This window comes from Rhinopithecus roxellana, chromosome 14, assembly GCF_007565055.1.
Source record: "Rhinopithecus roxellana isolate Shanxi Qingling chromosome 14, ASM756505v1, whole genome shotgun sequence".
NCBI classification, from domain to species: Eukaryota; Metazoa; Chordata; class Mammalia; order Primates; family Cercopithecidae; genus Rhinopithecus; species Rhinopithecus roxellana.
Window position 1 is genome coordinate 79322604 of NC_044562.1, and position 14167 is coordinate 79336770.

A 14167-nucleotide genomic window follows, 5' to 3' on the forward strand; every position below is an offset into this window, starting at 1 on the left:
ATTTAATACATCCTGGTCTGATGGGTGGGCGAGTTAAAAGACAAGCATGGACAGAAAGGGCCCTAGTTAAGCCCGAGAAGATTTTAGAAGCTTTTTGGATCTGGATTTCTAATTTTGTTCATCCTCAAAAAGCTCGGTGTCATATAACTTGGTGTCAGAGTTGCGTTTCATTCAGGAAGCACATTTCAACAGCCATAAAAAAATTAAAAAGTAAATTTTATCTTTATGTCTTTGAGAGATCCATAATTACTCCACAACAAACTTACTAAAATGCTATGTCAAAACTCTAGTCACTTTCCTCACTCAGCTCAGTCATGTAAGCTCTCCAACCTTACCTCCCACAAAGCCAAGTTGCCCCCTCCTTCCTTTCTTCTCACACAGCCTATTATTATGTGATCTGCTTAGTATCTCTTCCAGCAAGAATTTCTTCTTTAGGATGTTGAGAAAGGAGAACTGGAATTGGAATTTAATTATGGGATGTCTCTTGCAAGACAGGGTAGCAGGAAGTCTATGGCTATTCTCATGTTAATAATTTTGCCCCATAACATCAGTTAAATTATATCTCCATGTACTTTTTTATTGCTATAAAATTCAGACTATAATTGGAATCAAATGTTTAAAAGACTGATCAATCCAAAATTGTTTAATAAAGTAGCACATTTCAAAATGGAGTGCCTTGTAGAATTTATAGCCTTGTTCATTGCATGTAACTAAAATTAAAACAGTATCAAAACACATTAGCCCGGGTCTTCCTTATCACCTTCTTGCTCCACTTCACAGAAAAATTAACAATACATCTGAAAGTCTTCCACGGAAATAGTGCCTCACAAAGAGCAAACAAAATAGAGGAGCTGGTTGGAGAGCCAAAGTACAGTATGTTGGACTGAATGAGACCCTCAGAGTTGCAGAATATCACACCCTGAATGAACCTTCCATTTTAACCCCATACTAAACTCCTCAGTTGAGAACTTGGTAAACTAAGGCCACCAACAGTAAACGGCCTTCTGAAGTTTTAGTGGTTAGACGCAGGGCCAGACTAGAACGTAGTTCTGGTTATTCCAGTCCAGGATGCTGCTTGCTAAACTCCACGAAGGCCTTTGTACATCCATCTGCCTTTGAATTTCCTGGCACCTGCCTACCTGCGTTCAGACTTCCTCTGGGATCCACATGTGGACCTGTGGCGCAGCCTCTTGCTTGGCCAGGTTGGGCAGGGCATCAGCGTTCCAAAGCTAAGAGAATAAGATACACACACACACACACACACACCCCCCTCCAAAACTCAGACAGAAACATATATTTTTCCTTTGTTAAGTCAATGCAGTTTTCACCTAGAAATATAGCAAGAGCTCTACCATTTTTTTTATTTGAACAATTGTTAAAAAAGGAATGATTATATAGAAATGTTTTTGATGCAGAATTACTGAGCCTGGAGGCAAGGGGCGGGGGCGGGTGGAAGATAATGCCCATCTTCCATTAGCAGCAGGATGTATGTATGAGCACAGAGGACAATCCGGTCCATGCTGTTCGTTAGACAAAGCCTGAATCCTGGAAAAAGCCAACTCTTTGAACAGGAATTAGAGTGTGATCCGCTCAGTTGATGCACAGGGGTAGGTGAGTGCGAGAGGAGAGAAGCTCTTCTTCGTCTTCGGTAGCGCTGGGTTTCTTTTCCAGGCACACATATGACCTGCTCCCCCTGCAGCGCACCCTGATCCTCCCAGGGAAGCCGCTTCAGTTTCCACTTGGCCAGCGCCGGAAACGGGCTGCTGTGCTGGCAGCGCCTCCCTCCCTCCCCGTGGCTTCCCGCGTGTGTCAGGAGTCCCGCTCCGCGGGACCGCAGCTGCTGCCTTCACTCATTACCTGCCCCTGTCCTGACAGCTCCTTCAGAACATATTGTTCTTTGGGGAAATACCATGGTTTTTGAACTGAGGACAGATTCTCTTCAGAAATCAAACGGCAAAACATTAGAAAAAAGAAAAACGCTAAGAAATTTAAAAATTCAAAACAGAGGACAATCGGTTTTATGCTAACCTTTATAACCTTAATCTTTGAAGCTTCTTCCCTCCTTTAGAGCAATTACTTCTATGCTGCCAAAAGAAATGAGAAGTGATTTCATCTGAGTCATTACTGTGATCTCCCTCAAAGGATAGCAGATAGTAATTAGTACTCCACACCAAACCTGCCTCAAATTTGACATAAACTGCATTTGTACTTTACAGAGCTGAAAAGAAAGCACTTCTAAGTCTTAGAATCTTCTCATGAATTTCTGTCATTTGGCAGAAGTTTCTGGAGTCGTTGCTTCTTATAGATCTTTTCTACTGTTAACTTAAAAAAAAACAGACTTTTAACAATTGGCAAATGGCACCACATTACCTTCAGAGTGAAACACCATCTGAAAGCATTCGAAGTAAGGAGAGGGGAAAAGCTAGACTCCCATTTTAGTTTCCTGGTAATATTGAGATCTAGGAATTCATCCTAGAAGTTATTTGCTATTTCCAAAGTGCCCAGGACAGCCCATCAATGAGGGCAAAATCCTCAGGGGTAACTGGACACAAGTGGTCCTTTTTGGAAGAGTTTCTAAATAGCCACAGACGTACAGGTGTTGGGCATTCATGTATGCTGGACCCAGAAAAGCAGGGAGGCTTCGTCAGAAAGCCATCCAGCCATCCAGAATGTGGTCATGGACTGGGTAAAGCTCCCCCAGGTACTGTGGCCCTTAGAGGGTTTCCAGAACATGGTTCAGGGAGGGCAAACCCAGACTCTCTGATTCCAGGCAGCAGAGCTGAGAGTTCAGGGACACCAAGGCGGCTAGAGCTCACAGGAGAGAGTGAGAGAGAAGGGAGCTGCAGAGAGAGAATCCAGGTCTGCAGAGGATCCCTTTGGAAAATGCAGCAATATCTGTTAACTTCTTAGAGTCGTTAAGGCTGATTCATGTTGTCTCACAGGAACACGGCACAAGTGACAATATACAAAATACTTCGGTTTTATTTTCAAGGAAAAGCAATGTGAGACTTGATTTGTGCTGTCCAATTCAGTAGCCACTAGACACACATGGCTATTTAAATGTAAATTAATTAAAAGTAAATGAAAGTTAAAAATGCATTTCATTTTTCATTTCGCAGTGGCTCACGCCTGTAATCCCAGCACTTTGGGAGGCCGAGGCGGGTGGATCACAAGGTCAGGAGATCGAGACTATCCTGGCAAACACGGAGAAACCCTGTCTCTACTAAAAATACAAAAAATTTAGCTGGGCGTGGTGGCGGGCGCCTGTAGTCCCAGCTACTCGGGATGCTGATGGCATGAACCCAGGAGTGGGAGCTTGCAGTGAGCTGAGATTGTGCCACTGAACTCCAGCCTGGGCGACAGAGCAAGACTCCATCTCAAAAAAAAAATGCATTTCCTCAGTTGCATCATCTACATTTCAAGAGCTCAATAAACATCTGTGGCCAGTGGCTACTACATTGGACAGCACAGAGAACATCTCCAGCACTGTAAAAAGTTCAGCTGAAGAGTGCTGGAATATACAGTTTTAAAATACTTAAGAAAAGAATATCATTTTTAGAACCAAGTCTTTTGACTTTCTCACACCAAGATTTTTGTATGTGTGTACCAATTTGATCTTGAATTTATTTTAAAAATTTGAAAAAATGTAAAGCATTTCAAGATATGACTTTTAGTATCAAGGACATCTTATAACAATTCTTTTAATCACCATCTGTTGTGTAATGAAATATGTCTAAAGAAGGCACCAACTTAACCTTCTTAGGCAGATGTCCAATCAATAGGTTGTCAAAGGAAAGGCACTAATATTCTTCCTGATAGCTAGTTTCAGCAATAATAAATTATTTTGCATTTCTTTCCAAATGTAGGTTTGATTGGACAGTTTCTTGAATCACTTGTCTAGATTTTCTCACCCTAAAAGCTCATGGTATTGACATTTTTCTCCTGAATATGTAGATATGTAGACATTTTGAATATATGGTTATAATAACAGTGTTTAATGAGCTCAATTCCACTTACTTCTGACAAATAAATTGGAAACAGAAGAGCCTTTTCCATCATTATTAAGGGCAGGCATTTTCTCCAAGGCTATGAAAAACGGTTCATCTTGCTGCCTAAGCAGTTTCAATTGCAAAAGCAATTTACCACCATATGGATCCCTCCAGGAGACTTCAACTAGAATAAAGAGGGAAATCTACTCACATGGGGACTCTGGAGCTTTATGGAAGATAGGGGCAGAGTTCTTGGGGATTAATTATAGAAAACAAGCCCACACCTCATCCCAATCCCCCTCTGAGGGTAATGTGTTGCCCAACGGACAGCACCGTGGGGTGGCTGAAGATAGCTTCTCCATGGATATGGAGAAGGGATTTATGGTAGAGTCAATCATTGCAGCAGAATTCCCAGGCTATGAATGCCACAGTTTCCCCAGGCCTTGGTGAAAGCTGAGATTGTACTAGGATGGAGGGGATGTACCAGAATCCTTCAAGACTAACATTATTTTATGTGAAATTTGACAAAGGGCTTTTAAACAGGAATGAGATCTCTGACATGTGGAAGATGTAATGACACAAATGCATCATGAAATGTGAAGGCATCTAAAGGTACAACATGGTGGGGCATAGGGTGGGACTGAACCAATGAACAAGGGTCATCACCTGAAGAATCATTCTTCTCTACTTCTTTCATCCCAAGTGTCCCAACAACATGAGACAAATTTCATTCTTAAGCTATTCTTTCTTAATCCCTCAGGTTTTTGCTTTGGAATCACTGAACCACTAATATCAACTTCAGTTCAGTTACCTTTTAGAAAGTTCAGTTACCTTTTAGAAAGTTCAGTTGCCTTTTATAAAGAAAGCTATTAAGTGTGTTTTGTAAAAGCAATGACATATACTCTGTACATATACTTGGAAAGGGGTAATTAATACTTTGATTTTTTGAGGTTTGTTATACTCAGCTACTATCTTGTTAAACAGTCACTTCAACGGTCTTATTTTCGTTAATATTCATAGAGTATTTAATATGTCATCTAAAATAATTAATGTATTGATATTCTGAGAAGAGTTACATAAAACATTGTGGGGGATTACTAAGATATCTAGTAAAATCTGCCTCAAAATCCTTGTACTTGATTGAAATGACACAATTATCAACTTAAAGTCCAGCATTCTTAGATTCAATGAGGAAAAAACACCCTTACTGAGAAATTGTTAATATAATATTAATAGTCCATCAATAATAATTTTCTAAATAATTTTCTAAAACAAAGCTATAAATTTTCATCACAGTTCAGTATACATACAGACTAATCCAGTTAACAGATGCAAGCATTTAATAGTTGGCCTGGGTTGGAGCACAACTTTGAGGAAGGCACCTAATTTCTCCGGTTTTGAAAGACTGGCTCCTAAAAATAAACTATGCAGATGTCATAGTGAAGAGATAAGTCTTTGGGGGTTGAATAATGTTCTATTAGAGTAAGTTCAGCAGAATTTATTGAAGTATTGGTGAGCACTACTATAAAACAGAGACCAGAAGTGAAGTAGAGGTTCAAGTCCATACAGTAGCCTGGCCTGTTCTGTCACCCCTGGACGCATGTGTATATATATCTGGAGCCATCGTTGGCCCCACCTAGACCCTGCATGTATGTGTGGGGTGTAAGTCAAAGAGAATGCAGTCTTTCAATGTCATTTCTGAAAAGGTAGCTGATTTACATGGCAGTCATCATAGAATCTAAATGAAAGCATTCATTCTTACTGATTTTTGCCTTTTGTAAATGAAGAAACAAAAGACAGTGTAGGCCAATTACTAATACAATGGCTCAAGCCTGCAATCCCAGCATTGTGGGAGGCTGAGATGGGTAGATCACTGGAGGCCAGGAGTTCAAGACCAGCCTGGGCAAATATTTAGACGCTGGTTCTAAAAAAAAATACTCAAAAATTAGCCAGGCATGGTGGTGCACACCTGTAGTCTTAGCTAATTGGGAGGCTGAGGAGGGAGGATCACTTGAGCCAGGAATTGAGGCTGCAGTGAGCCATTATCCAGCACTGCACTCCAGCCTGGGCAACAGAGCAAGTCCCTGGCTCCACAAAGGAAAAACAACAACAACCAAAAAAGCATGTGCATGTGCGTACACTCAAACACACAGTGCAATAGGGATATGTGTCAGAAGCCTTGGCTTCTAATTCCTGCTCTGAAGATGATGTGACTCCAGGCAAGTTCTTTTACCTAAATAGGCTTCCACTTCCTCAACTGAAAACTGAGATTGGATATGGCTGTGTTCCCCACTAAAATGCCAACAGGAATCAGATGCAGCCTGGCCTTAAGAAGATAAAGGAATCATACTGGGGTTCCTCCTGGGATGCTGAAGACTGTGAGAAAATGGAGAGTCCTTGCCTCCTACTGGGGACTGTTAGTATGCAGCTTTGGTCAGTTGTCTCTAGCTGGGAATGCAGGCTCTGTGTTGTCATACTATCAGATTTTTCAAAAAAACTACACAACTTCTGATTTTTATGTCAAACATTCTTGTTTTTAAATATTGGTAACTGAAGAATTGAAAAAAAAAAAAAAAAAAGGCCAGTGAAAAGGCCAAACTAAACATCTCTATGGGGAATGGGGCCTCTGCTGCTATTCTGTGACGCTGGATTACAAGCTTCTGGTCTGTGCCTACTCTGTGGCTCTACTGGTGGATGGAGAAGGGTGATCTGTGACACTGAGCACTAACTCTAGGCACGACTCTACTGAATCTTCTTTCCGTTTTGTTTCATTAACATATGAACACAGTAGGGAATGAAAGGAACCACAGTTAGGGGAATGGATGCACTTTTACAAAAAGACAGCACATAAAATAAATGCTCTTCCTGAGTCGGGATCTGGAAGAAATGGTAGAGCTGCAGTGTGGTCAATGAGGTCAAGGCACAGAGCAACCGGAAACTCAGCGTGTAGCTATTTCCACCTCGGCAGTTCAGGAGGAACATCTCCGAGTTGACTGCAAAGCCCAAGCCAAAGAGGACCCCGAGGTTTCTCACGAGTCCAGCAAAAGGCATGGTGTCAATGTGGATCCAGTCGGGGTTGGCACACCACTTTTTGGCTATGGGCACGGACCACAGTAGGTCAATGTTGAGCAGTCTAAGAAGCAAGTAAAAGTCAAGTGCAAACAGGAGGAGGAGAGATTGGTCTTCAGGTATGTGCCCAGGCTGGCCGTTTGGATGCCTGGAGTGTGTTCAAAGGCCTCTGCCACCAGCATGCCTGAGGATTGGAGAGAGACACTGACGATGACTGTGTGCCCTTGAGCCCCTCGAGGATCATTCCTCTCTGCGTTAAAGAATTTGCCACGTTTTCAACGACAAGGTGCTTTAGACACAGAGGTTCTATCCATTTTCTAAAGACTTTTTTAGGCAGTAACTAAAAATGCAAGTTTGCCCACTGTGTTTTCATTATTCATACTAGTCCAGAAGGATTGTTCTGGAGTTGGTGGCACTGACTGACAACCCACTTTTTAGACAGCACTGATCTAGGTACTTGCAATTAACATTTCAATTGCCATAGTCAATTAACCTTTGAAAGGTAACGTGGTGCTGAACAGTGGAAACTAAGTCATGGTGAACACTGCTTCAGGAATACAAAGCAGCTACTAAACGAAGTCCGTAATCATGTAATAGTCACTTCACATGTTTCAGAGAGAATAGCACAGTGTGCAGGTCTCAGAGTCATTAAGTTCCCCGACACAAGACTCAAGCACACTGTTTGAAGTGATGGTTTGGGAGTTAGCTCTAATTTCACTTCAGAAAAGTCCATCTCATGAAGCAATTTGTGCATTTATGCCACTGAGACTGTGCCACTTTGTACATGGAGGCTATGAGAGGTGTGTTTCACCACATCAGCTCCCAGGGTAGCATTTAGTATCAGTGACTTCACAGAATTACCTCTGAAATTGGAAAGTTGATTACCGGGGAGAATCTGATACCCTTAAACAAATGAAGCTAAAGCTTTCAAAGGACACAACTAAGGATAAGTGATCCTATTTACCACCAATTACTCCAGGAATAACTTGATGAGGAAAATGTGTTGCTGTGAATACTCTGGAGATGCAGACACTGATTTGAATCAACCAAAAAACACTCCAAAGAAATGACCAGGTCAGTCTACGATGGAAGAATAGATACAAGCGTAAAAAGCAAAGAAACTGTATCACTCCTAAAATTAGAGGGGGTGACATCAGATGATCCTTCTCAGAAGAATCTTCTAACTGTGACATAGCATCATGATTCTAGAATCTTTTTTTCAAAACGTTGTTTCCACATACTCCATAGGATTTGAAAAGTTTTAACAGAGATTTCTACATTTCTCAATGCATTAAATTTAACCAGTGCTATATGCTGAGATTTAATAAATGTTGAAAAGGAAGTCAATTTGACATCTATGAAATAAGAATAATTGTTTTAATGGAATAGGAGAAATTCAAGTTTGGGGGAATTACTAATACCCAGATTGATCAAGAATGAACCATATATATTTTCACACCCTGCCCTATGTGCCTCCTCTCTCAACCTTTCTTTGCTTGAGGAAAACTCAGTAGAAAAGCAGCTACCATCCAGATGAAAAGCACATGAGCATTCCATCTGAGGCAAATTTTCATTAGGTTTAATTTTGCGGATGTTCAAAAGTCCTTGTTTCTTGTTTTTTTGTTTTTTTGTTTTGTTTTGTTTTTGAGACACAGAAAATAGAGAACAGGGGAATTGACCTATAGGTTGTATGCTTTGGATTAGAAACAGCAATGCACAAAAAACACAAAAAATATTAAAATCCAAGCAATGCATGTCATCGAAAAAAAAAAAGTGTTAGCAGGATTGAGTTCCAGGAATCCTTGAATGGTTTATCCCTGATAATCAGACTGAAATTTGGTTATATAAATGCTAAGGAACACAGAGAAATGAGGCTTTGAAAGAAGTAAGCAGGATATCAGTGTGGAAGAAGAATAAACAAGAATGTAATGTAAAAGTAAGAAGCACACACTCAGTAAAATTTTATAGATGAAGAAAATACTGCAGTTATAAAAATTAAAAAGGAGTTATGAGAATGTTTTTCTTAGAAGAAACATATTTTTTCAGGTTTGATCATTGGAGGCAGGAATATAGTATAGATAAAGGGTGAAACTGACCTGGATTCCTACTTTGAAAATTGTCTGTGAATAGAAAATGCTAACTTTTTTACATCATAACACCTTTTTACTATTGTTGTTTTGGGTTGGGTAATAAATACATTAAGGCATATAGGTCACAGTCTCATTAGGATAAACTTTTAAGATACCAAAATTTCTTTGTTGTTTGTTTTTTATATTATCCAATACTAATCTAAAAAGTGGAATATGTGATAGATCTTGAAATTTTTTTATTTTAGAAAACTTTTTAATCATGGTATATGTTATAGTATTTTTTTAAGGTTAACTTGCAAATCTAATTTCAAGTTGCCTAATTTATGGCTAAATTGGTACTCAGGATTGTTTTAATGACAAAGTATTTCAGGAAAGAAAAGAAGGAAACAACCCAATTTCTAAACAACTGTGAGTAACCTTAAAGTTCTAGACCTTTCTAAACATTAAGAAACCTATTAACATTAAATCTACTAACATTCAAATTTAAGTTTGCTTCTAGAATGTTTTTAATTAAAAAGTTTGTGTATTCTTTAGAGCTGGAATATATGTTACTGAAATCAAAAGCATTGGCTATTCAAAGAAGGAAGCATAATTTTACTAAATAAACTGATGCAGTCAAGGAGAATGATGTTTCTCAAAACTTCCTGTTAATTTTAAAGCAAGGGAATGTGCATGCAAAAATGTTTCCTCATGCTGTATAATTTTAGATGACGTATTTATGAGTTATCAAAATAATTATTGCATTTTGGAAACCCAGAGGCACATTTAGTAAGTGTTTAATCAGTTAAACATTTCCAACTTGAAAAGCGGAAATAGCTATGAGCTAATTAGGCTATTATCTTAAAGGAAAATATTAGTTTTCTATTCATTTTGTTATTTTGTCTATGAAAGAATAGAATAAGCACATTTTATTCATTGACTAAAACTGCACTAAAATTAATTTTTAGATGAGACTTTCTGTATTAAAAACTGTTGTATTCCAGTGTTACAGAAACTGCAACAAGACTGACCTGTGCAGAGTGATAGAGAACTTATCCATGCCACAGATAGTGTGGCTCAGGGCAGCGGTTACCATGACATACCAGACACAGGATGAACCCATTGCATGGCCAGATGGACTTCCTGCAACAACAAAGTGTCCGTCCATTTGAAAAGTGGTTAACTATCAAGATAAGAAATGAATAATAGGATAGCATATTCACCATGAAAATTATGAGTAACGCAGAAAAAAAACACAAGACACAGGCTATATGTAATGTTTAGAAGTGGGTAGAAATAAGAAAAATTGAGTTAAATTGAGCCTGAGAAACACTGTCTCAAAAATTTTTTTCCCTGATTTTCAGGTTCATTCAATTCCAGAAATCAATATACTCAAGGCTCATTAAGAACTCAGTCTGTTGCACCCAAATCTGCCACAACCCTACTAATTCTTCAATATTTAATTGTTTTTAATTGACAAGAAAAAGTATTAGGTTAATGCAAAAGTAACTGCGGTTTTTGCCGTTGAAAGTAATGGCAAAACCGCAGTTACTTTTGCACCACCCTAATGCTTGTATTCGATCTTCAATTGGCTTATTTTCCTTGGGCTGAGAAGTCAAACTCTAAAGGATATCATTGCTATGCCTGTGATTTGCTGATTGATTTATAAATGACTGCTGTGTACTAGCAGTTACTTCTCTGCCTATCTTGTGGCCACTGCAGTGAGAATCTTTGTTTTAAAATAGAGGATGAGGAGAAGCCGTAAAGAGGGCATTAATCCTAGCAGAAAAAGCCTGCAGACAGTAGCCTTTCTACTTCCAGAATGCCTTTTCCATGCTACTGAATTTTTTATTAATCACTTTACTTAAATGTCCTCCCCGATTTTTCACCTAGTAGTTTATTCAAATTAAATACCTGTCTCTTATTTGTTAAACAAAGGCAGACCTATTTCTTATCTGCAGAAAATTTCAGAGCCTTTTAAAAACTATGCCTAAATGAATTGGACATCTCCCAGAGAGATGCAGTCTTTCTTTATTTTCTCTCTCTCTTTCCAGAAAATGTCTTATAAGGTGGAACACATGCCAGAAAGGGCTGGAATTGACCACGATAACATTTCAGTGGTCTCAAATGTTATCCATCCAACCATTCATCCATTTATCACACTTTGGTTTCACAAAGATAAAATATGCATCATCCCTCCCCTGATGGAATGCCCAGTCTAGGCGATCGGATATATAAATAATTAGTTATATCATTTAGTGTAAAAAGCGATATAACAGATGTATGTATACTTTTATGTGAACAAAAGAGACATATTCAGAAAACTCATTAGGAATTTACACATTCTCTACTACCCTTAACTCTACTCAGAGTTAGTTTCGAAGGATGTCAATTGGCAAGAATGTTAGGCTATGTAAAATGATGAGGTACAATATAACACATTCCTATAAATTAAAATATGTACTTTTTAAATGTATGTTTCAAAAAACTTTTTAAAACAGGCTTATAATCAACTATCACAATAAAGATTTTATACTCATACAGAATCTTAATTAGAATAAAAAAGAAGTGGCCCAAGAAGCCTACTTGTGTACAGAGAAAAAAAATACGTTTTAAAGAGATTGTTCTAGGATTAGAAATAGTCTTTACTGGCTATAGTAACATTGAGAAGTCCTTACCTTTCTTATAGAAGACTTGTCTACTTCCTCATTCATGAGATTCTCAGAAGACCTATAATAACTTTGAAAGTTGCTTAGCAGCAGATAAACCAACATTTCTAAGATCTTAGTCTAGTTCCTTGATAATTTGTTCTAGTTAACTGTTTCTTGTTTTAGTATCAAGCCATTACATTCTTCTGAAAAGTAAACACTAAATATTTAATCATTTGGGGAGTTTTCTCCCAATCTACCCTTTCATAAATAACAAAATGGAATTTGAGGTGTCTTTTTTTTTTTTTTTTTGCTTTGCTTTCTCATTAGTAATTTTGATTATTATGAAGTTTTAGCGTCCTCACTCATGAGATTTTCTTTACTACCATATATAATATCAGTTACTAGATGATAACCCTGTGTAATGATTCTCTATTGGAAGATCTTCAGTAACTGGAGGCTCCCATAATAGCTTACCTGGACCTGTTTCGCATGTAGTAGGGAACTGTTCAAGGCATGGACTTGAGTGATTTGGGTAAATCTGAGTTTCCTGGACCCACCAGTAAGGTAGATGACCAAATAATATCCTGTATTTAAAGAATTATAAACATGCATATATATTTAAATACACAGCTATTATTTTATTTTATTTTATTTTATTTTATTTTATTTTATTTTATTTTATTTTTTTTGAGACGGAGTCTTGCTCTGTCGCCTGGGCTGGAGTGCAGTGGCCGGATCTCAGCTCACTGCAAGCTCCGCCTCCCGGGTTTACGCCATTCTCCTGCCTCAGCCTCCCGAGTAGCTGGGACTACAGGCGCCCGCCACCTCGCCCGGCTAGTTTTTTGTATTTTTAGTAGAGACGGGGTTTCACCGTGTTAGCCAGGATGGTCTCGATCTCCTGACCTCGTGATCCGCCCGTCTCAGCCTCCCAAAGTGCTGGGATTACAGGCTTGAGCCACCGCGCCCGGCTCACAGCTATTATTTAATTGGAGATTAGCAATTCTTTCCTATAAAACATGACTCAAGCACAGGGTTAACTGTGAAAGTTCATGATTAAGAGACTTTGAAAATACTTAGGTCCTGGTCTCTCACACATTATTAAAGGTGGTAGTCATTTGGGATTTTGGCACCCTGGTTTCCCACTAACATGGGGGCTTTTTTCCCTTGCAGGGAATGTCTTATGGGTGATTTGGATACTTAGATTGGAAATATCAAAATGGTCTCTGGAATTATCAATGTGTTCATTATCATGCTGCTCATTTAAGTAATTCTTAATAACAGAATATGTGTTACAGGGGCATGGGAATTACTTATAAGTCATTAAAGAAAACATTTCTGGCCCGGCGCGGTGGCTCACTCCTGTAATCCCAGCACTTTGGAAGGCTGAAGCCAGTGGATTACTTGAGGTCAGGAGTTACAGACCAGCCTGACTAACATGGAGAAACCCTGTCTCTACTGAAAAGACACAATTAGCCTGGTGTGGTGGCACATGCCTGTAATCCCAGCTACTCAGGAGGCTGAGACAGGAGAATTGCTTGAACCTGGGAGGCAGAGGTTGCAGTGAGCTGAGATCGCGCCATTGCACTCCAGCCTGGGCAACAAGAGCGAAACTCCGTCTCAAAAAAAAAAAAAAAGGTATACATTTCTGTGCTTTTTAAAAGTTCTACTTATGAATCTGGTGTTTCAAGTTAACTGGTATGTTTGAAAGATTTCCCAAGAGAAACAATATACATCTGAAATGTGATCATTATGCCAAAGCCACAAATATAAGGATAAATCTTAGGAAAAATGAAATAAAACAGAAATTTTACCATTTAAATATAAGATTGAACCAATCCCCAATGACTGCTACCCATATCATCTTGCTTCCAACTGTCTGATTAAGTGGAAACCAAAGTGGAAAATAAATGAAAAACATATTCCGGGGGTCTCCAATATTGGACATAAAATGTAGAAAATTGTAGTAAGCTCGGTAGTCCTTCTGCAAATGATGAATTATGAGTACTCCATTCCTGTGAAGGAAATCCATCTTGAAAAAGAGGCAATTCTAAACATAGAGCACTTGGGGCTGAAGTGCTCTGATTCCCATCGTTTTTGTACTATGCCTTTGTGGCGTGTTGAGCCATTACTGCAACATGTGATGCTGACCATCCGTGGAGAGGGCACACCGGCCCTCCTCTGCTGAAAAGCTTATCTATTTATGATTTTAATTGATGGCAAAGAGTGAAGTACATGCTTATCTGTGGCAATTTGAGGGGGAAATTCAGATAGAAATACAATGAATTTCTTATGCAACCTCCCTTTTGTGTAAACAGTTGAATCTTGTTTGTTTGAAATTTTTTGTACAGTTCATTTCCTCCAAAGTCAGACATTAGCAATTTCTATATTT

The 14167-nt window shown here is 38.8% G+C and overlaps 1 protein-coding gene across 1 annotated transcript; it reads right to left on the reverse strand.

Annotated features, from left to right (window-relative positions):
- Positions 1-6731: 6731 nt before the first annotated feature.
- G6PC2 (glucose-6-phosphatase catalytic subunit 2) lies at positions 6732-13807 on the reverse strand. The gene is given in 6 exon segments (XM_010354414.2): positions 6732-7162; positions 7165-7242; positions 8023-8138; positions 10159-10270; positions 12253-12362; positions 13590-13807. Coding segments are annotated over 6 exon segments (1065 nt in total).
- Positions 13808-14167: the final 360 nt, after the last annotated feature.